This window comes from Chenopodium quinoa, unplaced genomic scaffold (assembly GCF_001683475.1).
Source record: "Chenopodium quinoa cultivar QQ74 unplaced genomic scaffold, ASM168347v1, whole genome shotgun sequence".
Lineage (NCBI taxonomy): Eukaryota > Viridiplantae > Streptophyta > Magnoliopsida > Caryophyllales > Amaranthaceae > Chenopodium > Chenopodium quinoa.
This window is the reverse complement of record NW_018742205.1, coordinates 4,448,707-4,473,056: the sequence shown is the minus strand read 5'-3', so window position 1 is coordinate 4,473,056 and position 24,350 is coordinate 4,448,707. Positions and strand designations below refer to the sequence as shown.

Here is a 24,350-nt window from a genome sequence, read left to right as displayed (position 1 = left end):
GTTTTCACATGCCTTTTCATAAACTAGTTGTCTTATCTTTTCCATTCCCTTGCCATGCTTTGAACCTTAGCCTCTGTTAAGTGGATTTTAGCGAATATATCCATTTTTTTTCCCGATCAAAACCCCTAATTGTCTTTTATTATTTTTCTTGTTTATTTCTTTGGTTTTATTTACTTATTTCAGAGTTATAATATTTTCTCTTTCCCCACGATGATTTTTCTCCCTTGAAATAAAGATGTAGGTTTTTCTTCTCTCTATAAATAAATAAGGCTGATTGGTAACAGGTTTAGGATGCACATATACTTGCTTATTAGCTTACATCCACTTAAAATCATAGTTATTAGGATCGGAATTTTACCTTGGATCAGTGAGTAGGATAGAATCGTACGATTCTACAAAATTGAAAAATTGGGCTTCAAAATGTAACCAATGACTAAATACATGATTTTCAAGCAATGAGAATGGTAGTAATAATATATATTGTTGATAACATGATATCGACATACAAACATAAAATAGTTTAAGAAGTAATTTCACACACGCATAGCTCAGATAGTACACTATAAAGTTAGAATATAGGTACATATTCTCACAAGAGTACAAGACAATTGTTGACAAATTATGAAAACTTAATGTTGTTAACTCCTAAAATTGTTTCCCCTATTAAGAAATCCGATGATAATATAATACTAAGTGTCAAGTTAGTTCATTTCAAAGAGATAGCTAAAGAATGACAAATACAACAAACTCATGTTATAAAAGTGTTTTTATATGCTCAAAGATGAGTGCATAAGACTCATTAATATATTCTTTTGCCCAAAAAATTTAAATGGTTGGATATAATTTTATAAGTTTTTAAAATTGGTGTTTCATAAGCTTAATTTTGATTTATATTGAATAATATATAAATCATAAGCTGAAGTTTGGCTCAATTATGACACCCTAACACTCTTTAGGCTATAACGTAAAATATATAAATGATATGGGTATGTGACCAATTGTATTAGAAAGCAGACCCTAATGATATACAATAAGCCCAATTTCGACTTTTTAATCAAAAGTTATGGGTTTTGGAAAATTAGACTGTATGCCTGAGTGGCTAGAATCGTTATAAACGGTGTAGAATCATGGAATCAGTCATCTGATCCACCGATTCCAACCAATCCTACCGACTCTTTGAGCGATTCTACCAACAATTTAAATCGTTTGGGTGATTTGGATCGTAGAATCTTCCAATTCTACGACCCTAATCGCTATTTTAATAACATTGCTTAAAACCCTTACTACACAAATATCTTGTACTACTAAACGTAAGGGTATTTATGACTTGTTAACGGCACAAGAAGATATTATACCTCAAAAAACTTGAATGTTTAGAAGTTCCGCTTTCACATTATTATATACTTAAACAATGCTGTAGTATTGCTTGCCACTTAAAGTGTCTTTTATTTACTTAATTTTTACTCCTCTAATCTTATTATTAGAACTTATATAATATAAACTTATAAGTATTATAAGAGTAATTTGTTTTAGTTGTAAATTGACTTAGATAACCTTTATTAGAACTTATAAGAAATTAATATTTCAAACTTATCTTTTTACTCCATCTTAATAGAAGTCATTTTCATGAAATAAGTGAAAATAAGTTAAAGAAAACAAAATTCAAGCGGAAAAAAAAAAAAGTTAAAGAAAACAAAATCGTATTAAAAAAAAATCCCTTTTTTACGTATATGGGCCTCTCCACAAGTATCAAAATGAAACCCTGAAAAGCCAAGCCCAAAAACCCTAAACCATTTGGAGTATATTTATCCAACTCCATCACATAAAACCACTGAAATGCTGGTTAAATTCTAGGGTTTTTTTTGGTTAGAGTGAGCAAGAAGAAGAACCAGCCGCCACCACCCGAAGATCAACCTCTTCCTACGCCGTCACCATGGGTCGTATGCACAGTAAAGGGTACTTCTTCTCCGTTATTCTGATTTTCTCTCTCCTCTTTCTCTTTAATGGCGTCGAATTCTTATTCTTCCCATTTCTATGATGTTCTTACAGTAAGGGTATGTCCGCTTCTTCCATTCCATACAAGCGGACTCCTCCTTCATGGCTCAAGATCTCTGCTCAAGATGTAAGTTTTTGCTTGATTTGTTTTTATTTTTAGTCGATTTAGTTGATAATTAATGTTTTTTGTTGGTTTTGAATTTGATGGTATAAACCCATGTTTTTATTCATCAATTTTGATTTATACAATCTGTTCGAATTTGGATGTTTTAAGAATTTTAAAAGGACTCACATACCATTTACAATTGTTTACTTGGGTATTATCTCCATTACGTAAATGTGTAATTTTTTCCCCTAAACCTGGATTATTTTTTATATGTGCAATGTGGTGCGAATTAAAATTTGATCGAATAAACTCATGTTTATTTTAATCTGATTACAAGTATTGATAATTTATTGGGTGTTTTTTCTTGTAGGTTGATGACAACATTTGTAAGTTTGCAAAGAAGGGTTTGACACCTTCTCAGATTGGTGTGATATTGAGGGATTCTCATGGTATTGCTCAAGTTAAGAGTGTCACTGGTAACAAGATCCTTCGTATCCTCAAGGCTCACGGTAAATTTTATATCTTCTGGTCCACCAACCTCTCTTAGATGTTTGCTTTAGATTTGATTTTGTGAAATTGAGTGTTGAAATTGTGGTAGAGAAACTGATGTATACTGGGAAGAACAGGGAGTGTGGCCGGGTGGTTGTATTTTATATGCAGTTTTTTTCTTAATTTTAATTATGGAAGCTCATTTAAACTATGATTCTGGAAAGTTGGATGCGTTTTCGATGCGTAATGTAATACTGTGATACTTTTATAGGGGTATTGGAATTGATATTGGAAGGGGTTAGTTTTGGTTTTATTTAGTGTTTTGTTAACCCATTAGGAACCAATAGGGTGTTTTGGACCCATATATCATTTTCTTTGGTCTCTACAGTGGCCGGATATAGAAAGATGGGCAAGATAATTACATGAGAATATGGGATCTTATAATTTGTTTTCCTTTAGCTGGAAGGATATATTCTTTGGGTTGAAACTGGTTTTCGGAACTTTATGTTTCTGGATGACCTGTGACTTGACTGACATGAGTATGCATAGCATATTGAGCTTGTCCTTGAAAATTGAGTCCAAGCTATGATTGGGTTTATTTGTTATTAAGTTATTTTTTCTTAACATGTTCGATTCTGTTATGTGCAAGAAGAAGAATCATATCCATCGATAATCTTACTTTGCAAGAAGAAAATCATATCAATCGATAGTTTTTTTGAATCCTACTTTGCTAGAAAAAGATTTATTTCCATCGATAGTTTGTTTGAAGTAGCTGCTTTAGGCTCATGAAACCTGTTACTAATATTGTCTTGTTTGGATTGGGGTCATTAGGTGGAACCTAACACCATTTTCTCCCCTAATTATTTTAACTATATTGGATTTATTTACATTATTAGTTGTGCCAAGAGGTATTGTCGTTGTCTTGTTCTGCCATACAATCACGTAACTTCTCTCCCCTAATTATTTTATGTACTTTATTAGTTGTGCGGTTGTGTCAAGAGGTATTGTTGTCATGTCATGCCACACGATATTACAATCACTGAAGTACTAAACTCCTCTAGATGAAAATTAACTATGCTCTTGTAAACTGGAATTTGGAAATCAACAATAACCTTATTAACTGTATCATATGTTTTGGTCGGTACTATTTCATATGGATGTAGTGTATTTAGCTTTTGTCCTCACCTTGTGATTGCTTGACTATTTATTCTCAATATCAGTTTTAGTATCTAGTGAAATTTTTTGCTAATTGTTTACTGGTTATGTTGCTTAGGTCTGGCCCCTGAAATTCCAGAGGATCTCTACCATCTTATTAAGAAGGCAGTGGCTATCAGGAAGCATTTGGAGAGGAACAGAAAGGATAAGGATTCCAAATTCAGGTTGATTTTGGTTGAGAGCAGGATCCACAGACTTGCTCGTTACTACAAGAAGACTAAGAAGCTCCCACCAGTCTGGAAATAGTAAGTTTACATGTTAATTGTACCTTTTTAGACAGTTTCTCTGTAAATTTGATATTGTTGTTAGTATGCCTTGAAAGTAACTAATTGCATTTATGAATTTTCTCTGCAGCGAGTCTACAACTGCAAGCACTCTCGTGGCTTAAGAATCTGTTTTGTTTTGGATCCATTGAAGTAGAAGAAATGTTATAATTCAGGCTGGGCAAGTCGTGTTCCAATTTGCTGTATGGACTTCTACAACCAGTATAATATCGTTTAATATTATGATTAGAAATTTTGTTTTTCCGTAGTAAGTACTGTCAAGGACTCAGGAGATTTGCTTGCATGTCTTGGTAATTTTGTCACTATGAAGGCATTTAGTTTGTGTTGGAATCCTTATGTTTATTCAAGTTAAATGCATCTTTATTTTATAACCTCCAATTTGCTAACCAAAGTACTCGTACCTAATTGACACTAAGCAAGCAAATCAATATTTTTTTTGTTTTTTTGAGCGAATATTTTGCACACATGGGGTGTACTTACCAGGATAAAGCTCTGAGTCTTGTGTTGTGTGGATATCTTAATGAGTGTTCTGTGGACATCACTTTTGTTTTTGATACCTTAGTGATGCACTCGATGTTTCAGAGGTTCTTAAGGTGACTTCTCATTGGCAATTCTTTGGTCCATGTTGTGACTTGTGTCGATGGTTGATATGTTTTAGAGGTTCTTAAGGTGTTTGATATGTATTGGAAACAATCCTTGATTGGAGTTTTTGACTTTCTCCCATATTCTAAAACCTTGTGAAACCATTTCTAAATATTTATACCAAAATTCTACTTTCATTGTGTGGAAGGCTCCAGCTATTGTATTGAGCATCCATTGTAAATTCAACATATGTTTGTTAAAAAGATCAGGATTTACATGCTATAGTAGTAAATTTCTGAGGTAAGTTTTGTAAAATAAAAAACCATAGCAGCATAAAGCCATAAAATACTTGAATCTGTACAAAACTTTCACTACTACTACAGTATGAAGTAACTAAATCCTCTGAAAGTTAGGACTGCAGAGTGAGCTCAAAGAAAGCTCCTCAAACTACTATTATTTGACTAAGGCTACTCAAACTACTGGTACAAATCCTATTTGTGACTGTATTACTACTACTAGTACTATGAAGTATGAACTAACTAAAGCATACAGATTATATAATTTGTGCAGCTAAGATACTCTGTATTAGCGTAACTTGCATGCAACAGCATAAGTGAATCAAATTTAAAAAATACAGGAGATTCATTATCCCTAGAGTATTTGATAACCAGAAGTCAGAAAAAATGCGAAGTATGCAATTGGTTTTCATACATGGCCTGAAGTTGGAGATAACCTTCAGACACAAAATAAGACGCCCAATTTAATTTACTATGAAATGTTACGAATACATGTCCATAAGCTATGCAAAATAATCTATGTAAATCAAAGGATTACATAAAATATAAGAGTATACTAGTAATTTTAATCCTTGCCAGATTAATCCAATAATAAAAGTATAAAAAACACAACTATATCAGTAGATTACAATATTGGGGATGTGCTGAATAAGGGGCCAATCTTCACCATTTGGTTGCTGACATCTTGTCTCCAACTGTGGACAATTACTAATATTAAGTAGTAGAGAAGAAAGGCTGCGCAATGATTGTGGAAGTGAGGCCAATTTCCGACAACCGTAAATAACAAGCCGTTGAAGCTGGGAGAGGCGGCCAATCTCCTCTGGCAGGCTAGTCAAATTATCAAGATAGATTATTTTGAGCTCCCTAAGTGCCTGTAGACTACCAATGGCACTGGGGAGCACCTGCAGTTTCGAGATGTGTGAGACTTCTAGGAAATAGAGGCTTCTTAAGTCTGGCCAAGTTCTGGTGTCCCGCAAATCCAATTCTTCACAACTGGAGATGCTCAATTCCTCAAGGGCTGGGAGATGTTGCAGTACATCATATATGTTTTTCAAGCTGTCACAGTTATCTATATTAGGAACTCGAGTGGAAGACCTTGGAGATACCATGATCAAATTGGTGTGCTCTTCGCAGGACCTGATAGATAAAGACTCTAAACTACAGAATTTTTAGAAAGGAAACTAGATTATAAATTTGGTTTATCGCCAAATTCTTGAGTGTAGAAGGAGTAACTGAAGAAGATGATGGCGATGGTGCTTCTCGATGTGATGCTAGAAGGGATTCCAGCAGCTTCTCATCAATCATTTCAAAACTTAAGTGCTCAACCCTTGGTAGTATAACAGGAATCGACATCAACTGCAAACAGTCACGAATTCTAACTCGAGAAAGGCAGGGGAAGAGTATTAATGGCAGCTGCTGAGAAGTTAAGTTTTGTTACTGCGCGATATTATCATCTCTTGTTGCTGAGGTTGAATTTCGTCCATCACTCTTAGTCTCGACCACCAACCCTTTAATTTGAACAATGTTGACAAACACAAATACTCTACAGGGAAGTATGTTGCAGAACAAGGCTCTAAATCATCACCCCAATAATATTCTTCTATGTACTACACTTCCACTGCAATGACATCAAGACTTAGACTTTTGAGATGAGGTAGATTACTGAAGCGTGGAATTTGCCGGCAATATTCACAACATTGAATAGTAACATAAACAAGTCTAGGGAGTAAGCAAAGTAATCCCTCTGCCATCCTAATTGGAAACCTCTCTCCCCCGAAGCCTTTAACCTCCAAAGATCTAAGGTTTGGAGGAAACATCAGGCATTCGAACAACAACTCCATATCATTAGATGTAGGAGTCACCTCATACTCACAAATTTCTAAATCCAATGTGAGACCAGTTAGCTGTTCTTGTCTGTCCAATTTCACCCTTCTGGCTTCTAACACTGTATTTCTGCGCCATGTATGAAATCTAATTTCTAGATTTCCCCTAAGCTCCAAAGTAGCCAGTGCGTCTACACCATTATTTTTCCCTACTATAAATGTGTTCAATTCTCGGAGAGATCTCATCTTCTCAAATCCTGAAGGCATCTCTCTTAAAATGAAGCATTTCGAAATTCCCAGGTGTCTAAGGTTAGCCAATTTGGTAAAACCATTTGGCAATTGTTCAAGATTACTGCATTTATATAGGTTTAACGTTTGCAGGTTCTCTAACTTTGTGATGGCATCGGAAAGACACTTAATGGAGCTGTATCTAAGATTAAGGTATCTCAGATGTCTCAACCTGGCAGTGTCCTACAAATTGTTGTAAGTTTCAAGGCACGTAAGGATTCCAATCTTGAAATTGTCTTCATCGAATCTAACTCCTCAATAATGTACTCTGAGAGAAAAGATGACGAAGGGCCTTCATCACTAGCTACATGCAGCGCTAAGTCATGCATTTTTCAAGATACAATATCTGTTTTATCATCTACGCGGGCATCTTGAAAAAAGTTCCTCCTCAGTAACTCAAGAAAGTATAGATCCCCAACTTCCTCAAGGCCGATACTCTCTTTGGATGCCTCAATGTACCCTTGGGCCATCCAAAGATGAACCAACTCATTCTTCTCAAATTCGTAATCTTTTTGAAACAACGAACAATAAGCAAAGCATTGCTTCAACGGTGATGGCAGAAAATCATAACTCAACTTTAAAATGGGCATAATGTTGTCATCTTCGGTCACCTTTGTCTTTGCAAGGTGACCATCACGAAACAACAACCACTCTTGCTCAGTGTCTTTAGAGTAAAGGAGGCTTCCAATAACTCTAATAGCAAGCGGTACTCTTCCACATCTACCAACAATATCTTTTCCAATCCTAGTAAAATTAGGATTACTCTCCTCTTGCCCTTCTTTCAATTCTAATCTTTTGAAAAGCTCCCAAGACTCCTCATCTGTTAGCAGTCCCAAATCGTAGGCTGGACACGTCCCAACAACATTTGCTACCACATTAGAACGCGTAGTCACAATTATCTTGCTTCCCTTACAACCACAATCCAACAAGCTCTTAACCTGAAGCCATCTATCCCGACTCTCATCCCATATGTCATCCAACACAAGTAGATACCTCTTGTTACTTATCGATTCTCGGATTTTTGACTGAACTTGTTCCAATGAGAGACCATCACAGTTCAAACCTGTCAAGGAGTTGCAAATTTTGCGCATCACTTCAAACTGATTATCTACCTCAGGTACACAAGCCCATTTCATGAGCTCGAAATGGGTCTTTAACTTCTCATCATTAAAAACCAATTGAGCTAGACTTGTTTTGCCAATTCCCCCAAACCCGACAATTGGGATGAAAGAAACTCTTTCCTCAGCAAACACAGGATCAAAGATCATACTAATTATTGCATCATGCCTACCAATGATATCATCTGGTTGAACAAAAGAGGTGGTTTCTCATTTGCTCATCAGGTTAGCAAAAGGAAGGTGAAAATCATCTCTATGATCACAAACACTCAGGTTCAGGCCATCCATATCCGACTTGATGGCATCGAGTTCTTGCCTAATAGACTTGATCTCTCGAGACACTTTTATGCTAAACAAAAGAGGACTTGAATCAGAGAATAACAAGCGTACCTTCATTGCCATGTTTCCTTTGATACGCCGCTTTCTCTATTGAGCAATGAAGACATCATCAAACAGATCATCTGCCTTGAAGAATACAGCCCTGAGCCAACGAAGCCACTCTCTGATAACAGCACTGCGCTCTTCCTCATGGCGCTTCTCAGCATCTATAACCTGAGCTTTGATCATCCCGAGGGTTTGCTCGAGCTTCTTCAAGTCACTCCTTGTCCCCTACCACAACAAAACCTCTTGGAATGCTGATTTTCCTAATGATTCCAAGAGGTTTTTGGCTATGTGAAACAGAATTCCCTCGGCCATTTTTGCAGTAACTCTCTTTTACACTCCCTTCAAGTACACACTCTTAGTTTGTAGTATGTGAAAATATTGTTGTATTCTGCATACATAGATTTATACCTTATATTTATCACAGTTATATCATATTCTTTCTTGTTAGACATGTACAAGTTCAGAATATGATTACAATTTTATTTTCTTGGGCAGAAGTGAAGAATGTAATGCAAAAAAATCAAAGGTAAATTTGTCGAAACACAAAGAAAAAGGTTGATATGTTGCATATGTCAGAAATCGCAACAAAGAAATATAGAACAGGACTAAAATCAAACAAAGAAGAAGTACAGGACACACGAATTTTCTGCCATCAATGCTGCATCCGTAGAAGTTCAGCTCAGGACCTAAAACTAAGCTTCATTAATGGAGGAAAGTGTTTCTTATAGAAGAAGAAAACTAAACAGAAAAAATGGAAGAGAATTGAGTGAATGAAAAGTACAAGTTGCATAGCTATTTATAGCTAGCTCTTTTAATATAGTGAGCTGAGGTGGAAAAGTTGTAACAAACTTTGAGTGCTTTCCCTACATAATGTTGGAAAGAGCTGCAATTCCATAATTACAGTTACTTTTTTTTATAAATTCTCAATTTACCGTCCACATCATCAATTTTTTTTTTTTTTGATTTTATTTGGCAAAACCGCTACTTCAAGTAGCGGTTTCTTAATATATTCAGTACTTATATATATATATATAATAAAAGATAAAAAAAAAAACCTGACTTTCTTAACTTTCTCTCTCTTCTTTTCCTTGGTATTGCCGTTCAAACCAAAGTCCCCTTTCTCCATTGTTAATTCACACTCAAGCTTTAGAATCAAATTCCTCTCATTCATTCTTCTAAATTCATTATTCATTGCCCATCATCTTCAAAGAGTAAAAGTTATAGTGGGTGGATTTCTTATTCATTTGGGGATTAAGTTTGGGAATTTGATTTTTTTGATTCAAATTGTTTGGGATTATAAATCACGTCGTCATTGCCATCACCATCACCACCACCGCCACGACCACCATCACCACCATCTCCGCTACCTTTTCGTCCCAATTTTTTCGCCATTGGGTTAATTTAACTTTGTGTCAATTATGAAATTTAGATTTTTTTTTTTTTTTTTTTTTTTTTTTTTTTTTTTTGAGAAAGTATGTAATTCGGATGTAACTAAATTAAGATTTGATTTTTGTTAAATTGATTTGGACGTTGGAGTATTATCAACCTTGCCTTGATCTTCTCAATTCATGGTATTCACCCTTTGATTTGTATTTGTACTCCGTATAATTACTTAGATCTGAGAACTCAACAAGTATTGTATATATGAAGTTTTCTTCTGGTAAACCGCTACTTCAAATAGCGGTTTTGCTAAAAAATTCAAAAATAAAAATAAAAATAAATGATGATGTGGACGATAAATAGGGAATTTATAAAAAAGTAACTATAATTATAGAATTGCAGCTTTTTTCAATATTATATAGGGAAAGCACTCACAAACTTTTAATGCTCAACTACCTCATTCTGACGTGGCATAAGTTGTTATAACAACTTTGACTTCGTTGACTTGAGCAAGGGAAAGCAATCAGGATGTATTACTCTAACACCCCCCCCCCCTCAAACTTGGCAGGGACTTTGTCATTCCAAGTTTGCATAACAAATCATTGAACTGTGAAAAAGGTAGCACTTTAGTAAGTACATCAGCCAGTTGGGATGAAGTGGGAAGATAGGTGAGCTGAATTAAACCTTTCATGACCATTTCCCTGGTGAAATGACAGTCTATATCTATGTGCTTAGTTCTCTCATGGAAGACTGGGTTCTTTGCAATGTGAATGGCTGGCTGATTGTCACAATGCTGGACAACTGGTAGAAGATTAATAACCCCAAGTTCAGTAAGCAAACGAACCATCCATGTTACTTCAGCAGAAGCACTGGCCATAGCTCTTTACTCAGATTCTGAAGATGATTTAGAAACTGTTGGTTGCTTCTTAGATTTCCAACTTATAGGTGATTGCCCAAGCTGAAGAACATATCCAGTGGCAAATCTTCTAGAATCAGGGCATGCTGCCCAGTCAGAGTCCGAAAAAGCTTGTAAAGTGATGAGATCTCCTACCCTCATTAAGATACATTGATCAGCAGTAGCAGAAACATAGTTAAGGGTGTGATGTAATGCTGAAAGATGAGATGTTCTTGGGGTTTGCATATACTGACTGAGTGTCTGCACAGTATATGACAAGTCTAGCCTGGTATTTGTCAGGAAATTTTGTTTACCAACTAAACTTCTGTATATTGAAGGATCAAGGAGGAGAGAACCTTCAGTAGCATGTAGCTTCAAATTGACAGGCAAGGGAGTGACTACATGCTTGAAAGAAGATAACCCACAGTTTGATAGGAGCTCGTTGGTGAACTTTTTCTGAGTTAGTATTATGCCATTAGCCTGATAACCAACCTCAATACCCAAAAAATAACTGAGTTTTCCCAAATCTTTGATGCTTAAGGTATCATGTAGGTGCTGCTTAAGACTCTGAATGGTATGACTGTCATTACCAATCAAAATAATATCATCCACATATATGGCAGCTATTTAATTTTGCAGTCACCTTTCTTCAAAAACAGAGAAGCATCACTTTTGCATTGAAAGAAACCTTACTTATTCAATTCTTCATGTAACTTGGCAAACCATTGTCTTGATGCTTGTTTAAGGCTGTAGAGAGATTTTGTCAGCTTACAAACTTTACTAGAAGATGCATCTAAGCCTTCAGGGATCTTCATATACACTTCCTCATGTAAGTCACCATGAAGGAAGGCATTGTTAACATCTAATTGAAACAAGCTCCAACCTCTGCAAGCTGCCAAAGCAATGACATCTCTAATTGTTGCCATTTTAACAATAGGAGAAAAAGTCTCTTCATAGTCCACACCAAACTTTTGTGTATAACCCTTTGCTACAAGTCTGACCTTGAATCTTTCAATTGTCCCATCTGCTCTAAGCTTGATTTTGAAAACCCACTTACCAGGAGGAAGATCTACAATTTCTCAAGTATTATTGACCATAAGAGCATCTAAATCCTTTTGCATTGCAGTAACCCAATTTGGATTAGATTTTGCTTAACCATAAGTTTGAGGTTTTGTCAATGCAGAATAAGAAGCAACAAAAGCTCTGTGATCTTTAGTAGCCTTGTTAAATTTAACAAGATTACACCAGTGTGTAGTTATGACCTTTTTGACAGCAACATGACACAAATAATCACCCATCCAATATGGAGGTTTTCTAGGTTTGGGAGGTAAGGTTTCTAGTTGCTTAGGTAAAACACTTGTAATGTCCTGAACAATGTTATGAGTAGTGGATTAAGAGGATGAGGGTGTGGATTGAGAAGATGAGGGTGTGGATAAAGTTTCAGATAAAGAACTCGATGAATGTTCTGCTGTGATGATGGAATCAGTTTGACTGTTTGTGTGTACAAGAATGGGAACAGGACATATCTTAACAAAAGGATCAATGAAGATGTGTGAGCTATTTTATGTGGGAACAAAGAATTTAAAAGGTTGTTCTGAAGTATTGGATGTTATGTGGAAAGGAAATTGTTGTTCATGAAATACAACATCCCTACTTACAATGATAGAATTATTAGAAAGATGTAAAACTTTGTACCCTTTTTGTGTTAGACTGTATCCTATAAAGACACAAGGGTCAGCCCTATGATCAAATTTTGATCTATTGACTTTTGAAGTGGAAGTAAAGCATAGGCAGCCAAAGGTTTTGATGTGATCTAGAGAAGGTGGTTTTTTGTACAAAATCTAATATGGGGAAATATGATGAAGAACAGGTAAAGGCATTCTATTAATCAAATGTGCTGCACACAAAACACATTCTCCCCAATATTTTCTGGCAACTTTGATTGAAAATAAAGAGCCCTAGCAGTTTCAAGAAGAGTCTATGTTTTCTTTCCACAACTCCATTTTGTTGTGGTGTCCCACTACAACTAGTCTGATGTTCTATTCCTTTCTTGTTATACAAATCAAGAATTTTTCCTTCACAAAGTTCCTTTGCATTGTCTGTTCTTATACGTTTTACTGAACAGTCAAATTGATTTTCAGGAAAGATAACAAAATTCTCTAGAATTTCAACCGCATCAGATTTAAATTTGATCAATTATACCCAAGTATGTCTGCTGAAATCATCTACAATAGTAAAAAACATAGTGTTCCCATTATAGGACTTGTGTTTATATGGCCCCCAAATGTCAACATGTATCATTTAGAAGGGTCTTACAGTCTTTATTACACTAGTGGGAAAGGGTAATTTACACTGTTTGGCCTTAGGACATATCTGACAAATGTTGTCTGGTATGCCCTTCTGGCTTACAGATGGAATTACATGTTTTATTTGTCTGAAAGGCATATGCCCTAACCTTAAATACCATAATTTGATATTATCATCTATCTGACAAGAAGAAATACTACTAGTTGATGTAGTAGCTAAATGTTGTTTTGTCTGGGTTTACAAATCAGGGTCAGGCTGACTATGTTCCACAGCATAATAAAGTCCAGACTTCAACTTACCAAGAACAATCTCCCTTTTCAAAACTGGATCCTATATCATGCATTTATCAGGTGTGAATATCACATGACACTTCATATCCCTAGAAAATCTATGAACAAATATCAACTTGAACTGGAACTTAGGAACATATAGCACATCCTTAAGTACTATATTTGAACTTAGCTTAACTGTTCCTATGTGAGTTATTTGCACTTCACTTCCATCAGGTATGGTTATAGTGTTCTCATCACTATCTAGTTCATTATATGAATCAAACAACCTCAAATCATGACATATATGGTCTGTAGCACCACCGTCTATAATCCAGCCTAGATTAGAGTGAGAGAAAAGACAAAGTTTACCTGTAAAGTAAGCATGTACTGCTGTTACTATTTTCATCTGGATAAGAGATGTTCAGAGACTGATTCTTTGCATTTGCATTTGCATTCTGTTCTCCTATTGCACTCATTATCCTTGCATATTCATCTCTGGTGAAGGATGCTGTGATAATATCTTCTTGCATATTCATTTCTTCCAAATTCTCTTCACCTTGAGCCATATTAGCAAACCTTCTCTGTGAACCATTCTTGAAATCAGGTGGAAAGCCATGTAGCTTGAAACATAACTTGCAATGTGTGCAAAACAAGTTCAAGTTTCTTTTGAAACCAACAATCTGTCTTCCACCATAAGAATTATGTCCACCATTTCCGTAATTGTAAAAATTTCCCTTACTTTGATTAGGAAATTTTTTATAGTTGTAGTTCTGATTATAAGAGCCATATCCACCATTGTAAGAACTACCAAAACGAGAGTTATTGTCATAAGACCTTCTTCTATCAGCTCCAAAAGCCATAACATCATATGAACCACTCAAGTCACTTAGTTTCTTGTGTTTCCGCTCCTACAGTAACATTCTATATGCAACAGTCATTTGTGAAAGAGGATGCATCATCAAAATATTGCTTCTAATCTGCTGATAACCATCTTTAAGCTTCATGAGAAACCTCAACAACCTTTGATGCTGCTGAATCTTCAGAAATTTAGCTGTGAGATTACACCTGCAACCGTCACACTCACAGATTGACATAGGACTTATATCATCTAATTCATCCCATAACACCTTCAGTTTAGCAAAATATTTTGCTATCTCATCAGATTCTTGCTTCACCTCATTAATCTTTTCTTATAAAGCATACAATTGTGCAGAAGAAACATGTCCATATCGTTCCTCAAGATCTTGCCACATATCTCTTGCTGTCTTATAGAAAAATACTGATTTCTTGGTTACAGGACCAAGTACTCCCAATATCCAACCAACAACCAGATCATTGCACCTTACCCATGCTTTGTAAGTAGCATCTGTTGGATGAGGTTTAGGTAGTGTTCCATCAATGAAACTCATCTTATTCTTAGTAGAAAGCTCTATTATCATCGACCTCTTCCAAGAACTATAGTTCTCACCATAAAAAACTTCATTGATAAACTTGTAATTGTTGTTATCAGAAGGATGAATATAATACACTATACTAGGATCTTGTGTAAGTTCCATAACTCTATTTGCTTCTTGAGCAGCCATGAATTCAGAAATTGATTACCAGAAATGACAATTATGTCCAAAGAATGCAGGAAATTTAATTATCAATCAGAAATACTTCACAATCTCCAACAAAATTGACTATCAATCAATTCATAAGATGAACAACTAATCCAGAACACAAATCTTCAATAAAAAACCAAAGAATCGACCAATAATCATCAACAAAATCTCAATCACCAAGAATTTCAACAAATCAATAGCCAGAATACTCAAATCAACAAAATATCACCAAATTCATCCAAGAAAATCTAGAAAATTATCTCCAAACTTCAATCAAACTTCGATCAAAGGCAAAACATACAGAAGATGAAGAGATTACTAGAATCAAACTCGAATTTGAGATTCCCGCTCTGATACCATGTCAGAAATTGCAACAAAGAAATATAGAACAAGACTAAAATCAAACAAAGAAGAAGTACATGACACATGAATTTTCTGCCATCACTGCTGCATCCGTAGAAGTTCAGCTCAGGATCTAAATCTAAGCTTCATTAATGGAGGAAAGTGTTTCTTACAGAAGAAGAAAGAAACACTTTGTAATTTTCATCAAAGTTACAAATACGCCTTACTATATTTTGAACAAACATTCACATATACCACAATTATTGTATAGAAACTAATGCAGCAATGTGAGATATAGAAAACAAAATATACATAGAGTAATGCATCTAACAACTTTCGGTATATGCAATGAATAATACATTAACCTAGACTCACATATGCATATGTACATACATAGGACTCAAAATAATGCAAGACCCTGTACAAAGTGGATTTGAATCCATATTTCATTGGACTTCTGGTCCGTGATAAATTTATCATGATTATCATTATGTCGACATCAAAATGGACATATATTCCAGATCCCTTATTCACTAGTCCATTCTATCATGCATATGCATTATTTATCGGTTCCATCATATACCGGTATCATCATATAATTCATCAAGGTACAATTTTAATTTTCATGCTATTTTGACAATGATATATGGATACATTTTTCATTGGTACCATCATAATTTTTCTTACATCATAGGCCATCTATTGTAATAATTCAGATATCTATTCCACTTTTGGGGTATTTATATACTATTACACTATTAAAAGTGTTAAATACATTATCTTGCCACATATAATATCTATATTTTGGAACCGATCATACAACCCACACTTCAGGTATAGTGATTCATGTATAATTGACAAGATTTTATCTCAATGTATACACATAATTTAATATGAGCAAAATGTATCTTCAACACTATGCAACATGAGTCATAACTGAAAACAAATCGAATCATAAAAGTGCAACATATCTTGATAGTATATAGACAAAAGTTGGCATATAACTTTTCAAACTACCATTATAGGGATCATCAAGTTTTTTTTTTTCTCGATTTTTCCAACTTTTGTTGATTCTTCTCCCCTTAAGTTTGTAAAATATCTCTTTTATAGGGGCGTCTAATTCTATACCAACTTAGTATATAGATTTGCATTAAAATTCATTTCATTGGGAGGATCACAATCAAAATTTATCTCTCACAAGATTTGTATTAAACAAGATTTATCTCTTCTGGAGAACAATTTCAATGAAGAATCATTTATTCATTAACTTTACATTTCATGTGTATTTATTATTACATTTTCCATAATATTTTCTCTTTTGGAGATCAATGTCAATGGGGAGACATGTGTTGTGCAGTTGTATGTTTTTCCTTATTCTCCTATTTCTTATGTGCTGACATATAATAGCCCCAATCAAAAGAATTGGTATACAAGCATAAATCACTTGCTTGTAATTCTACTAGGTGGTGATCTTCAAGATATTTGAAGACTTAAATAGTGTATTTGGTGAGCTTCTGGTAACCTAATACTTGACAATAATATATAAGTTATTCTGGTGAATTTCCGGTCGCCTATTACTCTTTCATATATATGAAATAAAAAAACTATTAACTCTTGAAATTTTCATTAACACAAATTATTATAGCTCAATCTCAATGTTATGTCTTACCATTCAATTCATTTCATATATCTAACATTGAGAGAGTGTCAGCACATTATCAAATGAAACTTCAGGTTTCTATAACGAGTATTTATTAAACTCGGGTGGCCTAATTTAATTATCACATCCAATTACATCTCTGAAATTGAATTCTAGTCAGTTTTCCAACAATAGTGATCACTTTACTTTATGCATGGCCATGAGTATGATGTGATATTAGAACACCAACATGTGTTTCTTTATACAATTGGCAAGACAATCGACTAATATGTGATCTAATATTAACTCATACTCTGCTGGAGTGCTTTTGATTATAATCATGATACATGCTAAGCTTGTTAGACATTTTATACTCGTTTGGAGTATTTTATACAATCATGGTATATATCAATTTTACTTAACATAATCTTTGGAACCTATTGGGCTACAAGTCCTACAACGCTTCAGGCGTGCTCTAGGTTCATTAGCAATTGATGATGCTTCTCTAGGAAATCAAATTTAATTGAAAAATTTACAACTGGTATACAATCAATGCCATTTATTCACATCTATCTTCAAGATGATGTTATTCTAAATATTTAATAATTATGTGACCATCTTTTATTAATAAATCATTGATATTTATTTAAGCTAATGTGTGTACCAAACTGAACATCAATGTATCTTATTATTCATGTGCAAGGATTACATATAATAATGAAATAAATGCTATCTCCCCCTAATCCTTGCATATGGGGGTATGAAATTAATCCGACAGCCTTTAAAATCCCTTTGCACATTTTAAGCAATAAATTATTTTGGCAATGTCATGTATCAAGCAAAGTAAACTTATTCTTATAAAACTCTTACGTGTTCCTCTTGCCCGGTTATATTAATTGAAAATTCTTAAAACTATGGTCATAATAAAAATATTGATCATGTAATTTAAGTAGCTCACAATGTCATGTTAAATTCCTTAAACTCATATAGATTGTTTCTCAGTTAAAATTATGTTTGCAATTCTTATAAACTTTTTAATGAATTATAATCAAGAAATCATCATGCAATCAACCTACCTTGTGTCTCGTTGGCAAAAATAATTTGCTTCCTTACACTTGAACAAGGGACAAGGGTTGGTAGAAAAAAAAAATTGACCAAAGAAATTATCATGCAAACAAGCTTGTTATCCTTTTAATCATACAAAATCTCATTCACTTCCGGGAATGGTATATCTAGTACAATGTAAACGTCAATTATTGTTTTTATTTATTTAATAAAAATAGTTCGCTGCATATATAATATATATCTAATAAACAAGATATTAATCATTCATAATTTAAAAATCTTTCTCATGTGTCTCATTATAATTTAAGAGAATATTGGGGGTATCTAGGCATCAAACTTAGAAATACGGGTGATATACAAATAATTTCTTTGTGCTAAATACTAAGGGTTTGTGGCACTTCAATGGTCCAATATTAAGACTTGTATTATTTGACTTGTTTCCTCATTTGCTCCTATATATAGTGGCTTGACAAAATACTGTTACATATGTGTGTATTTCAGCAGCACAAACCTTTGATGATATGTATTTTCAAGAAGAAGAAAGGCTGAAAAATTTTGAGTTTAATTAACAAAATATAATAGTATTAGTACTATAGAATAGTAAAATCAAGTTGATCAAAGCATCTCTTAGCAAAATTATCAGAGTGGGAAATAAAGGATTCACATGAAAGTTTATATAAATAACTTATTGGCACACATTTAGACGCTTATCGTGTATAAAACATCATATCAAAAGCAAAATACGTGAATGTTTCATGAATAAAGTAAATACTAGAAGCCAATTTTAATTATTCTCCTTCACAAATTTAAGGAGCTCCAAGTTATATGCAATTACGAGTCTCTCTTATAAATTAATCCAACAGTACACTTAACTACTTGACTACTTACTATGACTATAGATCACAATTAAATATCTTCTACCAAAACACCTACAGATATTTTTTATAATAACTTAAAATTTTGATAATCAAGGTCAAGCACCTCAATAACTAAATAGTACTCGTATAAAGTCTCAATTTATGAATTTCATAAAAAAACTACAACAGTAATTTCTAATGAGCTTAATTGGAAAACTAATATCACACATTTCCTCTAAACAATCAACTAGGAACAATTATTAAAGATTATGAACCTCATACACATTTGACTTTTAATCAACTAATGCAACAATATACTGTGTACAAGTAACATAACAACATAACAAATTATTTTAGGTCTTAATTATTAAACATTATAATATCCCATGATGCAATGTCAATAAGAATTCTTTCAAAAACGCTTTGCTCTTACTCCATTCTCAACAAATCCATTGCATGCCAACTAGACTAGGGAGAAATAACAATTCAATTTTATGACACTTTAAAGATAAACTTAAACCGACTTCTATGTGAGTGTCAACATATACAACAAAAGTTCATGTATGATTAAATAAACTTCAATAGGCTTGAGGCTCCAATAAATGACTTAGTCTCAAACACCGTACCACTATTTTATTCTTATAATTAAATCAATGACTTGCGGTTTTCAAAATACAAATATGACTAAATTAAAAACAATAATACGATTGTGAGGTTAATTACACACCTTTCGGCACAATAATGGCGACTCCCAAAATCAAGTTTTTCTTAATACTAAACCAATAAACACTACAATAAAATATTTCTTGATAACTAGTGATTTGGGATTTTAATAAAGTTGTAAGAGAATGCTAATTAGAATACATCAGTGCGTTAGGGTTTCGATATAACCATACAAATCATTGATCAAACATTAAGGAAGTAATTATGTGTAAATTATAACCATACAAATCATTGATCAAATTTATAAAAGGTATGCATCAAGTAAACAAAGTAGATGGTAATCACATGCAAGTAAAGAGAAATTCAATTACATACATGCATAAACATGATGACACGGATGATAAAAAAAAAAAAAAAATCTAATGATGCAAGATTTTAGTGGGTAATGAGATAAACACACCATCTAGTATCAATATATAAGACCAATAATTATGTCATTTATTTGATCAATCGCAAAAGTAAGCTACATGATCCAAAACTATTGATTTAATCAATTCAATTATCCAAATAAATAATAGCATTATGCAAAGAAAGTGTAACGAATAGTGACTTTATTAATACAAACTATAGTACTAAAAAAAAATTAAAACAAGTTAGGCAGATTGAATCATAGATTCTTAGTGCATCAAAATTTCTTAGACGAATTATCGGTTGTCGTGATATGGAAAACTAATTAATAACTAAGAATAATATGGAGTATATGCGTACCTTTGTTTATCCTTGAGATATGACTATAATCAAACGTGCAGGGCTCATCGTATTGTATGCTCAATTGGCTAGAGATTGGTGCTGATAATGTGTTGTGAAATAAGGAGAAACATAAGAGATTGAGAGAGAATTGATATGTATATCTTTATTCCATATGATTGGGTATATATATATATACATACAATATAATTAGGGTTTGATTGGATAAGAATATAAACCCTAGATCTAGAATATTCCGAAATAATACAAGGAGGATAATGGATATCTACAAATATTTCATAACATAACATAATAATAATAATAATAATAATAAGAAAATAATAATAATTGTTTAATAATATTAATAATAATAATTGTTTTTATAGTTTCAACAACTAATTTTACTAAAACTCATAATATGAACAAGTGAATAACTACCTTGACGGCTGACCTCTACTAGATTACCATCTACTATTTAATTGGCAGCTAACATCTATCCCTACAACTAACATATACGCTATTGTTTTGCTTATCTCGAGCTCAATTTAAAATGTTAAGGGTCAAAACTATCCCCGAAATCTTTATGAAATATTTTTCGACACGTAAATCGAAAAATAAAAATTTAATTCACCGGCTCCGGCGAAAATGATAGCCGGAAAACTCACTAAAGGTGTGCTTTGCACCCAAGTCATTAGCATGTGGTGTTTTGCCTACTACGGAAATTATTGGGTTCTGGGTGCACTTAAGCAATAGTTCAGAATGTTGAGACCAATTTTGATTTTTATTTTGGGAAATATTCTTTGGTAACATCAAATTTTTTATTTTTCTCAATGGTGAATTGTAAAAAAATCAATCTTTGGTAACATTGTATTATTGATTACCAATGATAATAACTATTTTAACTAAAATCATTAGCTATGGTTAATTTTTAACATTTTTTAATAATTAAATCTTTTCAAAAATTAAAACACATCCCTCCCTACAAGCCCAACCACCCCCACCCCCTTCCCCTCCACTGCCAGTCCGGCGTCCCCCTCTCCCCGCCGACGTCCGACGTCCCCCATCCCGACATCCCCACACCTTATTCGAAGAGCACCAGAATATTATCAAATCAAATTTGAACCAGAACACCTTATCCCCAACATGGGTTTCGAAGGTTTGTTTGTCTCTTAAGAATTGAACAAGTAGAACGAAGAAAGAGGAGAGAGAAAGTGACCCAAAATCATGCCACCCAAATTTCCACCCAAAACGAGCCTTTCCCCTTCCTCTTCCCCGAGTCGCGCCATTGATAACAAAAAGCCACAGTTTTTGCTGTAATCTAACAAAAACATACTGTTTTGGACTTTCCGGTGAGGGTTTTGGGGGAGGCGGGTTTTGAGGTGGGGAAAAGAGGAGGGGATTGATTTAAGGAAGGGGGAGGGGGCAGCGACGAAGGTAGTATAGGACCAGGGCACGTGCCCTACCAACTTTTTAAAAATAAATTAGGTTTTTTTTAATACAAAAAAAATTACATACTAAGTTTATAAATCGGCTATTTCACCAAATGCCACTAAGCACTTTAATAATTCACCAAATACCATTAAAATTTTCAAAATTCACGAAATGTCACTGAGATTTTACAAAATTCACCGAGTGCCATTAATGATTAACGATCGTTAACTTTGTAGTCATTAGGATTTAATCGTGACACATGTCATGATATGATTAGTTCATTTTGACAATTTATTTTAATTAATAAAAATAAAATTTTTCTCGATTTTCGTGACAAAAATTGTTCGGGTAAAGTTTTGGGGGTTATTTTGACCCTTTATGGGTTCAAATTAAGCTCAAAAGTAGCAAAAAAAATAACGTAAATCCCCCGTTTTGTGTGTCGAAAAATATCTCGATTAGCGAATCATTATTTATAACCATGAAAATTGATCGAGTAATGTTTACGAGGTTATTTTGATCCTTTATGGTTTCAAATTAAGCTCGAAATTGGCAAAAAAAAAATATGTAAATGCCCCGTTTTGCATGTCAAGAAATATCTCGATTAGCGTGTCGCTTTTTTAATCATTAAAATTGACTGGATAAGGTTTTGGGGATCATTTTGACTATTTAAGAGTCTAATTTAAGCTCATATTAGGCAAAAAATTAACGTAAATGCCCCGTTTTGCATTATTTAAGGTAAAAAAATTTACAATCTTAACACGCAAACAGGGCATATACAATATTTTTGAGCTTATTTTGGACCCATAAAGAGCCCAAATGACCGCTAAAACCTTACCTAGACAATTTACATGGTTAAAAAAACCGACACGCATTGAGATATTTCTTGACACACAAAACGGGGAATTTATGTTATTTTTTTGCTAAATGCGAGCTTAATTTGAATCCATAAAGGGTCAAAATGTCCTACAAAACCTTACCCGATCAATTTTCATGGTTAAAAAATAATGACTCGCTAATCGAGATATTTTTCGACACACAAAACGGGGCATTTACATTATATTTTTGCTAATTTGGAGCTTAATTTGATAATTTGAACCCAAGGGTCAAAATAACCCCCAAAACTTTACCCAAACAATTTTCATCACGAAAATCGAGAAAAAAAAGTTATTTTTATTAATTAAAATAAATTATTAAAATGAATCAATCATATCATGACATGTATCATGATTTAATCCTAATGACTAACGGAGTTGACGTCTGTTAGTCATTAATGGCACTCAGTGAAGTTTTTAAAAACTCGATGGCATTTGCTAAATTTTAAAAACCTTGATGGCATTTGGTGAATTATTAAAGTGCTCAGTGGCATTTGGTGAAATAGCCATTTATAAATAATCTGTGTAATGTTCCTGCAACACTGTCAGTGGCTTAGTACTTTTCTCTCATTCTCTCCTCAGAAGTACTCCAATTTCACATGAGTAGGCGAATACAATTAAAAAAAGAAAAAAGAAAAGCTTTCTCCCTCATTCTCTCTCCTCAAAAACCTTTTTAATACAGTAGCATTGTAGTTTTTTACATACCAAAAAAAAATGTTCAATGTCATGTTTATAATCTAGGCAAATTTGTCAAAAAAAAATCTTTTAAATGCACCATTTTGTGAAAAAAAAACCTTTTAAAAGCTTTATCGTAAAAAAAACTCGAAGTTAAAAAGTTTTTGTTCAAAGAAACCTAGTATCACTAATTAACTTAATTAACCTTTAATATCTTCTAATTATTCTCTAACTATCACTTAACTATTTAATATATAAATTAAAAAAAAAAAATACCACCACCACTCTAACCACCAGCCACCCTCCTCCCTTTCCCCCTACCTGGCAGCAACCCCCTCCCCCAACTCAGCCGCCGCCTTAAACCCTCCACCTCCGGTGACCCACCTTAAAATTATCAAAACCTAAAGCAAAAAAAGGAGCAAATCAACAACAAATTCCACAAATTAAGCAAATCAACCCCGTCAATGGCGGTTTTCAATCTTCGGCGCCATGTTTTCCAGCGTCTATTGTTGGCTTAGTTTCCTCACTCATTTTATCTTTTTCAAAATTGAAAAATTGAATGATTTTAAATGGTTGAATGTTGATGGTGGTTGAATACGGGGGAAAATGTGAAGTAGAAGAGGGAGGAAGAAAAAGAAAACACAGTCCCTCCCCTCGTCGAGGTCGAGGTAGATGTCTGTGGGCGGTGGTATTTCAGGAATGTCGGTCGAGTGGGTGTGGCTGGGGTGGTTTTCGCGGCTGAGGTGGTGGGTAGGAAGGTTGTCGGGTTAGGGTTTGAGAGGGGGTTGGTCGTAGGTGAGGGTCAGGCCATTTGGAGGTGGTTTTCGTGGCTGAGGTGGTAAGGGGGAAAGGGAAGGAGGTCGTAGCAGTAGTGGAGTTGGGTCACCGGTGGTGGAGCGGCTGCCAGGGGAAGGGGAGAGAAAGGAAGGTGGCTGAGTTGTTAGAGTGGTGGTGGTTTTATTTATTTTTAATTTATAAATTAGTTTAATTATTAAATAGTTAAGTGAGAGTTAGAGAGTAA

The 24,350-nt window shown here is 34.0% G+C and overlaps 3 protein-coding genes across 3 annotated transcripts; 1 reads left to right on the top strand and 2 right to left on the bottom strand.

The window, feature by feature from the left end:
- The first annotated feature begins 1,805 nt into the window (after positions 1-1,805).
- On the top strand, positions 1,806-4,467 carry LOC110729900 (40S ribosomal protein S13-like). The gene is made up of 5 exons (XM_021909691.1): positions 1,806-1,956; positions 2,050-2,122; positions 2,472-2,610; positions 3,864-4,050; positions 4,160-4,467. Exons 1-5 carry the CDS (start codon positions 1,934-1,936, stop codon positions 4,191-4,193), a joined length of 456 nt encoding a protein of 151 aa, XP_021765383.1. The 5' UTR covers positions 1,806-1,933; the 3' UTR covers positions 4,194-4,467.
- A 1,117-nt stretch (positions 4,468-5,584) lies between these two features.
- LOC110732295 (disease resistance protein RGA2-like) lies at positions 5,585-8,346 on the bottom strand. Its single transcript, XM_021912217.1, has 3 exons — positions 7,420-8,346; positions 6,732-7,261; positions 5,585-6,125 (listed from the first exon to the last, which is right to left on the bottom strand). The coding sequence occupies exons 1-3, from the start codon at positions 8,344-8,346 to the stop codon at positions 5,585-5,587; spliced, it is 1,998 nt and encodes a 665-aa protein (XP_021767909.1).
- A 5,996-nt stretch (positions 8,347-14,342) lies between these two features.
- Positions 14,343-15,017, bottom strand: LOC110732285. Its single transcript, XM_021912205.1, has 2 exons — positions 14,638-15,017; positions 14,343-14,499 (listed from the first exon to the last, which is right to left on the bottom strand). The coding sequence occupies exons 1-2, from the start codon at positions 15,015-15,017 to the stop codon at positions 14,343-14,345; spliced, it is 537 nt and encodes a 178-aa protein (XP_021767897.1).
- Positions 15,018-24,350: the final 9,333 nt, after the last annotated feature.